General features: G+C 33.7%; 1 protein-coding gene across 10 annotated transcripts in view; it reads left to right on the forward strand.

Annotated features, from left to right (window-relative positions):
* TANC2 (tetratricopeptide repeat, ankyrin repeat and coiled-coil containing 2) overlaps positions 1 to 17,038 on the forward strand; it is a 370,065-nt gene that overhangs the window by 33,283 nt on the left and 319,744 nt on the right. For all 10 annotated transcript variants that reach the window (XM_012747318.3, XM_012747321.3, XM_012747322.3 and 7 more), the window contains exon 2: positions 9,599 to 9,690. In XM_012747318.3, the coding sequence (XP_012602772.2) occupies positions 9,624 to 9,690 (67 nt within the window). In that variant the 5' untranslated portion in view covers positions 9,599 to 9,623. The remainder of the gene's footprint in view (positions 1 to 9,598; positions 9,691 to 17,038) is intronic.

Below are 17,038 nucleotides of genomic sequence, written 5' to 3' on the forward strand. Positions count from 1 at the left end.
GTTGAGGTAAAGAGACACACGGGGTCAACTAGCTCCCAATACTGGCCACCAGGTGGCCCAGGGCGGTTTAGGTGCCATCTGAAAGAGCTTTGAAGGACAGGAAAGAGGAAGGCAGTACATAACCTGCTTAAAAGTTTTGTATATGTGAGGATTTAAAATTTAAGCAGTACTTGTACTACATACAAAGCTGGGTCTGGAGCCTATCATCAATTACCTCCCTAACTCAAGACAAGAGTCCATATTAATTGCTCTACATTCCTTCCTGTGCCCTCCAGTCTTGAATGAGGTTGCATAATTTGAAGCTCTACAATGCAGTTCAAAATTTATCTGTTAGGAAAACTATCAGAGATTACCTTTGGTCTCGACTCAGATAATTTTGTTAATCCAAAGACTTTTTTCTAGATGTAACTTGTTGAGAGAAGTTCTGGTATGAGTAGATATTTTGTGGTGGCTGAATATTTTAGCAGATACGCTAGACTTCTTTTGGTCCTTCCCATATGTATTAGGCCATTAAATATGAAATGTCCAATTTTGAATCAAAAGTTTAGTTTATTATATCTCAGAAAAGAAGCAGTACAAGTAATCAAAGTGTGTGCCTAACTTTCGACAAAGTTTTGCCATTTTAAAGGTAGGTTGCTCATGCCAGCAGCAAAGAAGCCTGGAGAGCGAGTGGCCATGAAATCACCAAAGGCATTTTCCACAGCTTATTGAGAACTGAATATTTTTCCTTGGAAGACGTGGTCCAAAACCTGGAAGAAGTGGTAGTCAGTTAGTAGCAAGGTGTGGTGAATACAGTGGATGACAGAGAGTTTCCCAGTCCAGCCTCTGTAGTTTGAGCAGCGTTTTTTGTTTGTTTGTTTGTTTGTTTTTGCAACATGTGGTGTTGCAGGATAATTGGCCTGTCTCTATTGACCAGTCTCAGATGCTTAATCACAAGCATCCCCATTGTTTCATCCAATTGGTTGCAGCAGATATCCTCTGTAATTGAGCAGGTTTCATGAAGGTGTAGTGGATAATATGAGTGATAGACTACCAAACAGACACCAGTAGTTTTTTTTTTTTATGAATATTCAGTTTGGGACTGTGTTTCAGCAGTTCGTCTTTATCTGACCATGGCATCAGATGCTTCCTATTGTCAAAAATAATCCATTTTTCATCACACGTAATAATATGGTGTAGAAATGGTTTGCCTTCATGTTGTGACAGCAAAGAAAGGCAAGCTTTGAGACAGTTTCTCTTCTGATGCTTGTTTAATTCATGTGTTACCCATCTATCCATTTGTTTTAAATGGTCCAATATTGTTGGAATAGTAACATCAAACCTTGCTGCTAGTTCACGCATAGGTTGAGATGGATTCACTTCCACTACCACTTTCAGCTCATTGTTATCCACCTTTGTCTCATGTCACCGACCTGGCTCATTTTCAAGATTAAAATCACCAGAATGGAACTTCTCAAACCATTGATGTACTGTGCCACATCCTTCCTGTACGCTTTGTTGATATTTTGAGCTTTCTGCACTGCATTGGTTCTACAATGGAACTCATATTAAAATATAATACAAATTTTTGACTTATCCATGGTTTCACAAAAATTGCTCTTAAAAAAATTTGAAAGATGGGCCGGGCGCTGTGGCTCACGCCTGTAATCCTAGCTCTTGGGAGGCCGAGGCGGGCGGATTGCTCAAGGTCAGGAGTTCAAAACCAGCTTGAGCAAGAGCGAGACCCCGTCTCTACTATAAATAGAAAGAAATTAATTGGCCAACTGATATATATATAAAAAAAAAAAAAATTAGCCGGGCATGGTGGCGCATGCCTGTAGTCCCAGCTACCCGGGAGGCTGAGGCAGAAGGATCACTCGAGCCCAGGAGTTTGAGGTTGCTGTGAGCTAGGCTGACGCCACGGCACTCACTCTAGCCTGGGCAACAAAGTGAGACTCTGTCTCAAAAAAAAAAAAAAAAAAAAAAAAATTTGAAAGATAATCACAAGCCACAATGTACATTTGAAAGAATGAGGACACACATTCACAATAAAAGCAAAACAAAACAAACAAATAGCCTCCCCCCCCAAATAAACAGGAAGTGTCAAAGTGAAATAAATGTCAGAGATACCAACTGTCAAACTTAGTACTTAAGGAAATTGGACATTCTATACTTAACATATATTTTTACTTTCTGTTATCTTTAATTATAAGTACTTCCAAAGTTACTTCATGGAATATATTTAAGGCATTTAGCAATTTATCTCAGTCAATATTTAAAGAAAGCCAGTCTTGATAATATACTGGTCCATCAATATGCCTTTCACAGGTGGAAAAACGTGCAATTTCCAGATAGTGGACAAATGATTTGTCTTTCTTATATTGCCCTGGTTCCATTATTGTTTATAATTTTTTTCCTAAAGATAGAGTTTTTACTTTTTAGAGCCTCAATTCATGTTAGATTTATCTTTCTATGTGATATACTCACAATTCACACTATTGCATCCATCATTGGTTATTTACTTCTCCCTGTACGGTTATATATAACACACACACTTTTGAATTCTTCCCTATTTCTTTCTTTCTTTATTCTTTTGAGATTATTTATGATTCCACTTTTTGGAGTCTCTCATGCTTTCAACAAATATTTACTAAATTCCTTTTATATTCTACCTACTGTGCTAGTTGTTATGTCTTCAGTGGTGACCTAGCTTTTGCTTTGCAGTTTAATGGGATAAACATATGCTAAATGTTAAATAAGTATAGTCATTAATTATGTACTTCTGCCATTTCTTCTTTAGGTTTTCTATATAAGGAGGTATGCTATCTTTTTGATATTTTAAAAACATGCATTTAAAAAATCAAAGACATACATTTAACTGTTAAGCATCTCTTCCTTTGTAACTATATATTATAAAATGATATTACTGCTTTATTCCAACATTTCCATCATGTCTGCATCATTAACCACTGCATCCTTGTCTGTAGTGTTTAAAAATTTATTTGAAATGTTTATTAAATGTGTTAGTGTGTGTTTGTGTTGCTCCCCTATAAAAATTTCCCTTAAAAGAAGCTCTAAGTTGAAAAATGATAGAAAATGGATAACATTTACTTTAACTATATATAGTTTACTTTTTGTAATTATACCAAAAGTTTTGTATTCAATAGTTCTCTGAAGGTAATATCCAAATTAATATTGTGTAGAGAATCATAAAAGATTTTGTGGTTTGACTGTAGAGATACTACTTAATTCATCATTTGGATCAGTTTGCATTCTTGTTTTTGTAATTACTATAGACAATATCTTAGTATATTACTTTCCTTATCTTTTTATTTTACTAGTGTTTGAAACATTTTCTTCAGTCTTTATAGAACTTTAAAAGCATTTTAATGGTATAATTTATTTATTAGGCATAGTTCTAATGTCAAGAAACTTGTTTTTCAAATTGGAAACAAGGCTAAAAATAAGAGTAAGTTAATCCACAAAACTAAAAATGAGAATAAAAAATAATATCAATCCATTTAAACAGGAAAGGGATATAGAAAAAGAGATTTTTTAAAAGTTGACTATTTTAAAAATAAATATGTATCTTTGTAGGAACTATAAGTGTACCAGCAGGTAGAAATGCTTGTTGTATTAAAACTACTTTGTATATTTTCATTTCTGGGTTACATTGTAGCTAACTATTGTTATTAAATCTTAAAATAATTTAAATGTATAAAATAAGTATCTCATTTATTTATCAATAAAAGGGCACTGCAAATATTTTTTAATTAAAAATAAATAAATAAAAAGCTGACTAATGGAATGGAAAAGTGAATGGCAATACCGTGAATTTCAAAATAGTACAGAAGTACTTAATAGTTAATTTGATTACATTATTAATTACATAAACAGTTTTGTGAGGGGGATATTGCACTTTAAAAAAAATAACAGGGTAAGAAAAGTGCTTTAAATATACAGGAGGGATGAACATTGAAAATGATTATTGATTGTTCACTAATAAGATAGTAGAAGATGACATTGAAATAAGATATTGAGTCTCTAGCCTTGGTGAGCCATTAAGAAGTCAATACTTCTCCTGAATGGTTTAGAGCAGGTGTCACAAACAAAAGCTTAGAGGCCATGCAGATAACATAATGTTCAAAATCAGTTAAGTATAAGATAATTAGAAATGATTGGGGACCTGTGAATGGTTTTTATTTTCCTTTCTAGAGATTTCACTTGCCAGAAATTTATCCTGTGATTTCAGAAAATTACCAGAATTTATCTGGCAAGATTTCACTTGCCAGAAATTTATCCTATGAGAAAGTTAACATTTTAAATTTTGGATATAAAGTTTGAAAAAGTAGGATGAAATTTAGGCATATATTATTGTCAGTTAGATCAAATTACCTTTTCCCACTTAGCTTCACTTTGTGGAGTGTCTATATTAACATTTTATTACAAGCAATTTTCTATTGACTTGTTAACTTGAATAAGAAAGTCATTTTATCAAAATGTACTATGAAATGAGTAGCCTTAAGTATTTTATGTTTTATTTCATTCTTTATACATTTAATGTTTTATAAAATGAGGACTAGTAGAGAAAAAAATCTCTATACTCTTCAAAAAGTGATCGTTATAAATTAATTTATTCCAGTCATCAAAGTTTTTTACTAAATTAACTGTAGGATATTATCTTGGTTTTACATGTGAGATTTTTATTCTTTTTTTTCACTCCTAGTCTTAGTAAAGTTTAAATAATCAATAGCTATTCTAATAATAATAATCTGTGCTCATACATTTTTTGTTTTTGAAACTTTGAAGAACTGTGCATAAATAATATAAGAGTCTGAGTTAGGCAGTAGTTCAAATCATGGCTAGAATTTTCTTTGCTTTCCCTCAAATAAAATTTTGAACTATGCCTAGAATTTTCATGCCTTTCTGTCACTACTCTTGGTGTACGTTCACACTAGGCATTTCCTATTATTGTAGTTGATTCAAAACCTTTCTCTCATTCTCAAATGATTCATGGAAAAAAAAAAAAACCTTTTCTCATCCATTGAAACTTACTTTTATTGTACCCCTTTACTTCTTTACTAGGTTAATAATCTGATGAAACAAGTCTTTGCTCAATTATCCATTTGTTTATTAAGAAGTGTTGAAAACTAGGTGGTGAGGATAAAGACCAGGTTTCTCTATAAGGGGCTTGTGGTATATAAACAAAAGAAATACAGTTGATGAATTTAAGAAATATTTATTTAGCACTTCCAGTGTATCAGGCATCATTCTCCAGTTATAGAATTGTAGCAATGAATTAAATGAGCAACTTCCATTTCCTCCTGGAGCTTATATTTTAGTTGGTGAACTGACAGTAAAACAAACAGGTATATAATGTATCACTTAGAGATAAGTATTTGGAGAAAAATGAAACATAAGAAGATATGGGTGAGGTTTTGGAGCATAAATCATACTACAAAGTTATCTTCCCCTTGAGTTAAGGAATCTGGTCTTTTGTATCCCATTACTAATCAGTCATTGGCTGAGAATCTCTCCAGGGTTGAGGTAGTAGTGAGACATGAAACTTTCAGGACAAGGTGGTTCCAGTCAGGCAAGGATAATTCTCTGGAGAATGGGGGAGTGACTCTGAGCCATTAACACCTCAGTTATTTAAATTTAAAAAAATTTTAGTTAACACATGTGTATCTGCTACTTAGAGTTTACTGTTAACGTTTTATTTTGCTATAATTACCTTATCACATACCTGCCTTCCCATGGCTCTAAAACCCATCAATCCACCTTATTTTTTGGTGCATTTCAAAGTAAATTGCAGACATCTGTATGCTTTTCCCTAAATATTTAAGCATGATTATCATTAAACAGAGTTTAATATTTTACTTTTTTCTTTTGAGGTAAAATTTATATACAATATGATGAAAAAAATCTAATGTGAAAATTTGCTGAGTTTTGACAAGTGCATCATCCACCTGTATATTCCAAATTCCATCAAGATACAGAATATTACTAACATCCTGGACTGTTTCCTCATGCCATTTCTCAGTTAATCTCCATATCTACTCCCAAGAGACAACCATATTCTGATTTTTTTTCTGCCACAGATTGCTTTATTCTTGAACTTGTTGTAAATGGAATAATTCAGTGCATACATGGCTATGTAAGGGTTTTTTCAGCATATTGTATTTTGAGATCTATCTATGTTATTGAATATATAAGTAGTTCATACCTTTTTATTGCTGAGTATTATTCCATTGTATGAATATCCCCTAGTTTGTTTATCCATTCTCCTGTTGCTAGACCCCTAGGCTAGTTATTGGCTATTGTAAATAAAGCTGCTGTGAAGATTGTTGTACTGGTCTTTTTATTATGCACATATGTTTTAATTTCTCTTGAATAAATATGTAGGGGTGGAATCATACATTAAGTATAAGCATATGCTTATTTTCACAATAAAACTGCTAGAATTTTCTCCATGCTTTCTGAAACCACAGAAAGCAAAACTGTGGATAAGGGGAGAAGCTACTATATCTTGGATATCAAGTCTTATGTATATGTTTTGTGAATAATTTTTCCCAGGATTGCTTAAGGCCAAGGATTCAAGACAAGCTTGGGCAACACAGTGAGACCCTGTCTATAAAAATGAAAAAAGAAAAATTAGCTGGTCATAGTGGCATGTGCCTGTGTTCTAGCTACTCAGGAGGCTGAAACAGTAGGATCAATTGAGCCCAGGAATTCCAGCAGGCAGTGAATGCACTCCAGCCTAGGTGATATAGTGAGACCTTATTTCTTAAAAAAATATGTATATTATGCTGTGATTGTTGTTGGTTCCAATCCAGTTATCATCAGGGCTGTGTGGGTAAATACTTTTAAATGTTCTCTCATCTTTCTCTCCACCCATTCCCACTCTTGTGTGTGTATGGTGCTAATCTCTTGTCTTTAAGTTTCTGTTCCTTTTGTGTCTTCCTTTCTTGTCTTTCCTCTTGCCTTTTGTCTTTGGGTGTTTTGGGGTACTTTTTTATGCCTTTTGTACAAAGATTAGTTTCAATGTAGTCTGTGGCTCCTTTGTAAACCAATTAAAGAAGTTTTTTAATAAAATATTATTTCTAGCTTAATTGCATTGTATTCAGAGAATATACTCTGAAAGATATCAGTCTTTTCAAATTTGTACTGTATGACCTAGCATGTGGTCCATTTTGGTATTTTGTGTATAGTTTTTATTTGGAAGAGCATATATATGCATATATATCAATGTGATGATGTAAAATTGTCTATAGTTATTGTGTAGTTTAGATATTCTATATTTTAGTAATTTGCTTGATCTGGTAGCTGTTGACAGAGTGTGTTAGTCTTCCATATGATTGTGGATTTGTCACCTTTTACTTTTGTATACTTTTGTTTTATGTATTTTTAAGGATTGTTATTGGGTCTGTTCAGATTTGGAATTCTGATATCTTCTTATTGGTATGACTTTTTAATTACTAAGAAATGCCTTTATTTTTTAGTAATGCTTTTTGCCTAATATTGGCATATATACGCCAACTTCCTTTTAGTTGGTCTTTGAATGATATCTTTTCCTATCATTTTAGATTCAGTCTTTCTGTGTCTATATAATAGTCTTTTTCTAGAGTATTTAACATAATAATGGATATATATTGAGTTTAAATCTACCATCTTAGTACACGTTTTACATTTTATCCACATGTTTATGCTATACATTTTCTCTTATGTTTTACTTTCTTTGGTTTAGTCAAATATTTTTAATTATTCTTTTTATCTCCTTAATTAGCTTTCTTTTTTTTTTTAATTTGAGTCAGGGTCTTGTTCTGTTGCCCTCGCTAGACTGCAGTGGCATCATCATAACTCGCTGCAACATCAAACTCCTGGGCTCAAGTGATCCTTCTGCCTCAGCTTCCCAAGTGGGGGACTATGGGTGCATGCCACCATGCCTGGCTAATTTTTCTATTTTTAGTAGAGACAGGGTCTCACTCTTGCTCAGGCTGGTCATGAACTTTAGGTAGCTCTTAATGGATATCCTAGAGATTACTACATGAGTTTTTTGAGTTATTGAAATCTAAGGTAAATTATTACTTCTGTTATTCCTAGATAATACAGATATCTTAGAGACTTTAATTCCATTTATCCTACTCCTGCCTTTTTTTATTGTTGTTGCATTTTAAATCTACATATGTTTTAAAATTAACAGGCTATGAATGTTGTTATTTTTGTACGCATTGTTCATTTGTGCTTACCAACATATTTAGACTTCCTATGGCTTTCTTTTTGCATTTCTGTGCTTTTTATTTGAGTATTATTTTCTTTCTGTTGGAAGAATTGTGTTTTTGTATTTCTTTTAGTGATGAATTCTTAGCTTTTTCTTTTCTGAAATTATTTCTTTTCATTTTTCAAAGATATTTTTAACTGAAAATAGATTACTTGACACCCATTTTATTTCAGAAATTTAAAGTATCACTCCATTGTCTTTTGTCATTTACCATTTCTCTTTAAAAAAATTATGTCTGTTGATTGTTGCTACTTTAAATGTGTTTATTTTGTTGTCTAGCTGTTCTAAAGATTGTCTTTGATATTTAGCATTTTGGCTATGATTTGCGTAGTGTTTTTCTTTGTAATTATTCTGCTCATATTCAACAGGCTTTAAGATGTGGCTTCATGTCTTTCATTAATGTTAGAAAATTTTTGGCTGTATCATTTCTAATATTGCTTCTTCCTAATATTCACATTGTTTTCTTTTGACATGCCAATAATATGTATGTAAGAACTTTTCAATGGGTTCCATATGCATCTAATATGCTTTTCTGTATTTTTCAACTTTTATCTCTCTGTTCCTTGGTTTGAGTATTGTCTGTTGACCTGTGTTCTGCTTCATATTCACTCTATTCGATGTGATGGATACACCAAGTACTAACAGCATTTTCAGGCAATTTTGCTTTGAAGAAGGGCAAGATAAAGGAGCAATAATTGAACTATGGGAGAGTAAGGAAGAGGGCTTTGTTATTGGATAGGACATGTTATTGGATTGGACATACTGAAATACGTTCATGTTATGATTGAAATGATTCAGAAGAGAGAAAAAGTTTTGAAGAGAGGAAACAAAGATGAGTTTTTGATAAAAGTCCTTGAGAAGGTGATAGATAGAGGATCTAATCCAAAGCACAGCTAGAAGAGTTTTTCTTTGATAGTAGTGGGCCATAGAGAGGATAGACACTGCTTCATGTATATCAGTAGTCTTGTGAGATGGCTTGACCAGAGGAAAATCTGCAGGTGCTATAAGTTTCTAGAATCTTTGTGTATGTGTGAGGAATGTGGGAAAATTGACTAATGGAGAGTCAGGTGAGAGGTAGACTGCATTTATAGCTACCTAATTGCGTTTTTTATTTCTGTGTATCCTCAGTAATATCTATCTTTATTTCTTAGCATAGTCAAAGTAGTATACTTTTAAGGACCTATATGAATGTTTAATGGTCTTTTTTTTATCATTTAGGTATAATTTTGTACTACATATTTAAACAGTTAATTCTTTATGGTAGATTTTAATTTCTTGTTAGTATTTTGGATAGACAATCAAGTTTTCTTAAATATACTTTCCTTTATTTTCTTTTAGAGTTGTGTGCTAGAATAGCATAACCATGTTTCGGAACAGTCTCAAGATGCTTCTTACTGGTGGGAAATCAAGTCGTAAAAACAGATCAAGTGGTAAGTGACTATGCTACATTTATTGTGTGTTATATTTTAGAAATAGAAGTTCTTTTAGGGATTTGAATTAATGCTGTAACACTTCATATATTTATTAAATGATTAATTTAGAGAAAAAGAAAGTTTACATTTTTATAAGCTGTCATATTCTATTTAAGGAGATAGGAGTATTTGAATGCTTAGCAGGAACATTAAGGTTAAGGGAAAGTTTGTGAAGGAAAAATATTAATTTCTAATATGTGGGATAGTAATGTGCCTGTGCATATACTTATTGAAAACCTTCCAGAGCTAAATTTATTTTTTGAATTACTGTGAAATTATTGAAGTCCTAGGTACTTTCTGGAGAGAAAAACTGTAAAAATAGGAATGGTACCCAAAGGTTTATACAGAAAGTGAAATATAAGTTGAATATTTTTATAGCCATTAGAATAAAGTTTCTAAAGTGTGTGTGTTTTTAATTGAAAAACAAGAGGATAAGTCTTAGGCTTTTAAAGTAAATAAAACTATATGTACTTTTTTTGGTAGAAAATATTGAAGAGAAATGTACTACAGTGTTTGTTTTTAGTTAATGGGTAGTAGACTTTTATTGTATTTTTCATAATCTCTTCAATTTACTAATTTTTCTGCAATTAGAAATTTACATTGGTAGTGTTACCAAAAGTTTGGTACTACTTGTTCCCAAGGCTGAATGAAGAACCAGGACAATTGGTTTGAGGAAAAGGAAAGCGAAGCTTATTAATTTGCCACCAAATGAGGAGGATGGCAGACTCTTGTCTTAAACAACCATGGTCCCCACCTTTAAGCAGAAATACAGAGTTTTAAAAGGGGATTTTCAGCTCCAGGCTATTGCTGTTTAACTATGGTTGGTGGTCCTGGTTGGCCTTATCGCCAGTGAAGAGGTTCTCGTGACCTTTGCCCAGATAATTCCTCTTGAGCCATCTCCTGTGGTTTAAGATAATAGTAAGAAAAGAACAAAGAACACTTCTCTGCCCCTCTGATTACTGGCCTTGGGCAGGAATGCAGATTTTAATTCCCAAAAATAATGGGGGGAGGTTTAAAAAGACAGCTTGTAATACATTTTGCCCTGTTTCAAGCCTTTACTTCTGTTATAGTAATATATTCATTATCATTCATTTCAAAATATTTTTATAATTCTCATGATTTCTTCTTGATCCATAGGTATTTAAAAGTATACTTATTAATTTTCAAACAGTTGATGATTGCCTGGTTATCTTATTGCAAGGGAAATAACTCCTCTACACCAATTAAAGGAAAACTGTTTTTTCCTCTACTACACACACTAACACTTCTAGCCACCAAGTATGAGGGCTTTTTTCTTATAATAATTCAGTTCAGTTCTCTGGCAGATACTGACTGGATTTCAATTCATTTCTGACCCTATTTACTGGAGTTAGCACAGACCTCACAGGTTATGGACTCAGTAAAGACTAAACACTGCCTTCCCCTTCAGTGCCAATTACAAGTGATGGGTCTTGAGGTTACCCACAACTTCTGTTCCACGTGGCTACAAATCAGGTTCCCTGGACCCTGTCCTCAGGTTTGATCATTTCCTAGGATGGCTCACAGAACTCGGGCAGTTAACTTACAAGATTACTGGTGTATTATAAAAGAATACAGCTCAGAAACAGTCTGATGGAAGAGATGGGGAAAACGAGAATACAGCTCAGAACAGTCTGATGGAAGAAGTGGTAAGGGGAACTGAGTTTCCAGCCTCTTTTGGATGTGCCATTTTCCCAACATCTGGCCATATTCACCAATCTAGAAGCTCTGCGAACCCCATCCTTTTGGGTTTTTATGGAGGCTTTATTATGTAGATATGATTGATTAAGTCATTTGCCCTGCAAGCTTCAACCCCTCTTTCTTCCACAGAGGTCAGAGGCTGAGGCCTAAAGTTCAGCTCTACTCACAGGGTTAGATTGGCAACCAGCCCCCCTTCCAAGACTATATACTGGAGTCTCCACCTACCAATCATTCATTAGCATACAAAAACCACTTATCACTTCAGAAATTCCAAAGGCTTTAGAGGTTTTGTGCTAGGAAATGGGGCAGAAACAAAATATATATTTCTTACTATGTCTCATTTATTATTAGTGAATTCTAGCTTAATTGTACTATTATCAGAGAATCTATTTTCATATTATTGTCTTCTTTTGATATTTATTGAGATCTGCTTTTACAATTCATTATATAGTCAGTTTTAATGAATGTTCTAGATGTGCCTAAAAATAATGTGAATCCTGTAGTTATTGGATGCAGTGTATGTCAATTTTGTTAATGATGGTCCTCAAATATTTCATATCCTTATTTTTTAAAATTATTTGCTGAGAATGGTGTGATAAAATAATACACTATGATTGTGGATTTATCAGTTTCGCCTGGTGGTTCCCAACAGTTTTTACTCTATATATTTTGAAGCTGTCTTGTTTAGGTACATTCAGATTTAGGATTGTTGTATCTTCCTGGTGAATTGACTTTTACCATTATGAAATGTCTCTCTGTATTTCTAATAATGCCTTTTGTTTGAAAGTTGACTTAGTCTCACATTGCTATAGCTACTCCAGCTTTCTTTTAATTAGTGTTGGCAAAGTATGATTTGTTTCATTCTTTTACTTTCAACATTTCTATATGCTTATGCTCAGAATAGCATATAGTTGGGTTTTATTTTTATTCATTCAGACAAGTTTTTTTCCCTTAGGAAGACTTTGGTCTGTGTTAATCCAGTCATTGATATAGTTAAGTTTAAATATAACACATTGCTGTGTGGTTTCTATTTGTCCTACCAGTTCTATGCTTCTTTTTCTTTGCGTTGATCAAAACAATTTTTATTATTCCTTATTTCCCCCCAATAACTTGGAAATTATATGTTCTTTTGTAATTTTTTTCAGTGGTTACCCAAAAGATTAAAGCATCCATCCTTAGCTTATCAAAGTTTGATCTTAATTGTATTTTTACCTCTTCTTGGACAATGGAAGAGCTTTAGATTCTTTTCACCTATATTTTCACAAGGCATTACTGTTATTAATTTGCTCTTAACTATATTTTGGTCTTAATTTTAGTTTTTGAATATATTTTTCTAGTTCTAGAACTTCCATTTGCTTTATTTTTTTTTAATTTGGAAATAATGTTAGACTTATTGAAAGTTTGCAACAGTAGTACAGAGAACTCCTTATAACCTTACACAAAGTTTTACTGCATTTGCTTTATCATCCCTTTTCTGTACATACATACATACATGTCTCCCTCCTCTCTAACCACCTCTCACATTTTAAAAAATTATTTGAGAGTAAGTTAGATATATCATGTCCCTTTACTCCTAAATTCTTCAATGTATATTTTTTAACTCTAAGCAAGTTCTTTTCCATAACCACACAGTATAGTTACCAACTTTAGGCAATTTAACATTAATACTTTTATCCAATCTGGCATCTGTTTTCCAATTTTGTTAGTTTACTCAATAATGTCCTTTATAGAATTATCCTCCTTCCTTTCCAGGATCTAGTCCAGGATAAGGTATTACATTAATTGTGTCCTTTCCATCTCATTTAATTTCATATAGTTTTTCAGCCTTTCTAGGTATTTTTGAGGAATAAAATTATCTCTCTTAAAAAATAGAATGTTCCTAATTTTGGATTTGTTTAATGATTTCTGTGATAAATTCCCAGTCTGAATGTTTTATAAACGTATGTTGTTTTCTTCTTGAGGTCTTACGGGTGGAGCTACACAGTGTTCTGTCACGCGTTAGTTACTTTCATTTTGATGAATAATTCAAGGTGCTGTCTGGTTTTGCTGCTATATGGGATACTAATTTTCCCCTTTCAGCTTAAAAACAATCTGCAGTTAGATGCCATTTGGTTCTTTTAGTTGTTTCCAGTTCTTTGCCAAAATTGTCACTCTTGTCTCTTATATCCTTGAACATAGTAAGTCTATGTTTATATCTATCTGTCTGCATTTGATTAAGTCCACATTTGATAAATCTGTATTTCTATTGTCTGTTTCTTTTGTTTTTTACTCATGTTATTTTCTCTTGTGCTTATTTCTTAAATTTAAGCTTTTTATTTTAGGCTAATTTTAGACTTACAGAAAAATTGCAAGATAGTACAGAGAACTCCTGTGTACCCCTACCTTAATTTACCCCATTGTTAACATCGTATTTGATTGTGGTGCATTAGTCAAAACTGAGAGAGAAACATTGGTACATTTCTATTAATGAAACTCCAGAGACTTCTATTTGGAATTTGCAGTTTTTCCATTAATGTCCTCATTCTATTGCAGAATTCAACCCAGAGTAATACATTGCATTTAGTTATTATGTCTCCCTAATCATTAATTTGGCTTAGCAGAAGACATCATTAGGTCAAATCTAAGAAACTCTAATTAATATATCTGCAAAAGTCAGACAAGGAATCTCTTACCAGTTCTTTCATGTTTAACAGTCTAGATTTTTTAATAATACATTGAAATACAGGGTTTTATGTTTTTTTTTTTTTTAAAGGAACTCACATCATACATCATTGATTGCTTAACTTTTTACATCTATAGGATCACAGCAATAAGTGGCACTGTAAATACTTGAATATTTCCCTAAATTATCAAATCCCTAGATTTATCATCAGAATAGTGTACAGTGGACCTTTCAACTATTTATAAATGAAACATGCTAAAAGATATTTTTGGTAATGGCATAATACTAACCTCCTAAGATTAATTCAGTGAGATATAATGTACATAAAGTGCCTGGCATGTATTTAAATGCACTTGCTGGGAGGTTAGTGAGTAGGAGCAGGTTACTGAACTAGTTTGTGAACCCTAGCTAACTACTCTTGTACAAGATGGGTTTCTTAGTCCATTTGTGTTGCCATAAAGGAATACTTGTTTGGCTCATGTTTCTGCAAGCTGTATAAGAAACATGGCGCCAACATCTGCTTGTGATGAGGGCCTCTGGAAGCTTCTACTCATGATGAAATGTGAGAGGGAGCCCATGTGCAGATCATATGACTAGAGGAAGCAAGAGCGTGGAGGAAGTGCTAGGCTCTTTTCAATAACCAGTTCTCATGGGAACCAAGAGTGGGAACTCACTCATTCTTGTGAGAATGGCACCAAGTCATTCATGAGGGATCCAACCCTGCTCTGCAAACACTTCCCTCCAGGCTCCATCTCCAATACTGGGGATCAAATTTCAACATGAGACTTGGCAGGGCCACACAAACCATATCTAAATCATAGCAATGGTGTATTCTCCAACTTGTGTATTCATGTAGTTTTTCTAGATATATGCCATGATTCTTTGTTGACTGAGTAGCTCTACTTAATGGCACTGCCAATCATATTTCTCCCCCTCACTTGCCTTATAGTAGAATAAAATTCCTAATAATAATTTACCAGGCATTCTTCAGGTATTTGCTTTTCTAGTGTGTTCGTGGCATCCATTGAGGGCCCTTATTAATCAGGACATTTGGTCTTAGATGAGAGAAAATTCAGCAAAAAGAGTCTGTAATAAGATAGAAGCTTTTGTTTATAATGTTTAGCCATATACAATAATGGAAGTTTCTGTGGTCCCCAAAGGAGGAGAAAAATATGTTGATAAAATGAAAGGAGCAGTTTTTCTTTCACCATCATGCTCTTTTGTTTAAGGTAGTCTTTAACTTTCCTACTCTCTTAAATGATTTACGTATAGGAAAGAATGGGAGGAATATGGCAACAGAAACTAACCCCCTCCTAAACTGTAATGTTCACTTTACAGCTTGGGATTACATGGTTCAGCATTATTTTTTCAAATATTCTTTCTTCTCCTTTCTCTCTCCTTTTGGGACTCTCATTATGCATGTGTTGCTATGCCTGATGTATCCCACAGATATCTGAGACTCTGTTCATCTTTCCTCCTCCTCCTTTTTTCCCCTGTTCCTCTGAATGTATTATCTTAATTGATCTATCTTTAAGTTCACTGATTTTTTATCAAGCGTGTCTACTGAGTTTTTAATTTCAATTATATTTTTCAACTCCAGAATTTGTTTCTTTAAAATTTTTTAATTTCTTTGTTGATATTTTTTATTTGAGACAGTATTCTCATATTTACCTTTAGTTCTACTGATATGGTATCCTTTAGTTTTGTGCACATATTTAAAATAGCTGACTTAAAGTTGCTTAGTATATCCAGCATCAGAGCTTCCTCAGAGACATTGTTCATTCCTTGTCTATAGGTACTATTTTCCCCCTGTATATAGGCCATTCTTTCCTTTGTATGTCTTGTAATTTCTGGTTGAATACTGGACATTTTAGACTGTGTAAGTGATGTCTTTAGAAATCAGATTCACCTCAACCCTGGGGATTTATGTTGTTGTTATTTACTTTTTAGTGATTTCCATGAACTAATTCTCCAGAGTATGCATTCTTTATTGTGCATGGCCACTAAAGTCTCTGCTTTGTTTGCTTAGTGGTCAACTCATGATTAGATAAGAGATTTTTTTAATAGCCTTCTAGTCTTTGCCAAGACTAGAACTTGAGTCAGGGACTTTTCACACTGAGAGAAGTCTGAGTGAGATGAAATAAAAACAACCTTGTGGGCCAGGCGTGGTGGCTCACGCTTGTAATCCTAGCACTCTGGGAGGCCAAGGCGGGCGGATTGCTCAAGGTCAGGAGTTCAAAACCAGCCTGAGCGAGACCCTGTCTCTACTATAAAAATAGAAAGAAATTAATTGGCCAACTAATATATATATATAAAATTAGCCGGGCATGGTGGCGCATGCCTGTAGTCCCAGCTACTCCGGAGGCTGAGGCAGGAGGATTGCTTGAGCCCAGGAGTTTGAGGTTGCTGTGAGCTAGGCTGACGCCATGGCACTCACTCTAGCCTGGGCAACAAAGCAAGACTCTGTCTCAAAAAAAAAAAAAAAAAAAACAAAAACAACAACCTTGTGAATGGAATCTTTCTGGGAAGTATCAGGTCAAGTAATGATAGTTCTTTGGGAATAAAGCTTTTCAGGAGCTGTAGCCCTCTTTTGCTCCTTCTTGTGGCTACCAGGCTGATGGTTTTCACCATGATAGTAGAATGTTGGTCATTGAGGTCATTGCAGAGTTGGCGAGTTAAAATGCCACAAAGCTTGCTGCTATTACTGAGATTCAGGATTATTCTTGAATATATATTGCCTAGATCGCTGCAAGCCTTTAACTTGATTCTGACAAATTTTGCCAGTTTTTAAAATATATGTTGAGACTAATAATGTTATAGATCCAGGCAGTTTCCAAATTTGACATTAAAAAATAAAAACAGTTAATTCAGAATTTGTTTTCTCTCCTGGAACCACCATTTTCTTAGACACCTTCAGTTGTTCAC

This window comes from Microcebus murinus, chromosome 18, assembly GCF_040939455.1.
Source record: "Microcebus murinus isolate Inina chromosome 18, M.murinus_Inina_mat1.0, whole genome shotgun sequence".
NCBI lineage: Eukaryota > Metazoa > Chordata > Mammalia > Primates > Cheirogaleidae > Microcebus > Microcebus murinus.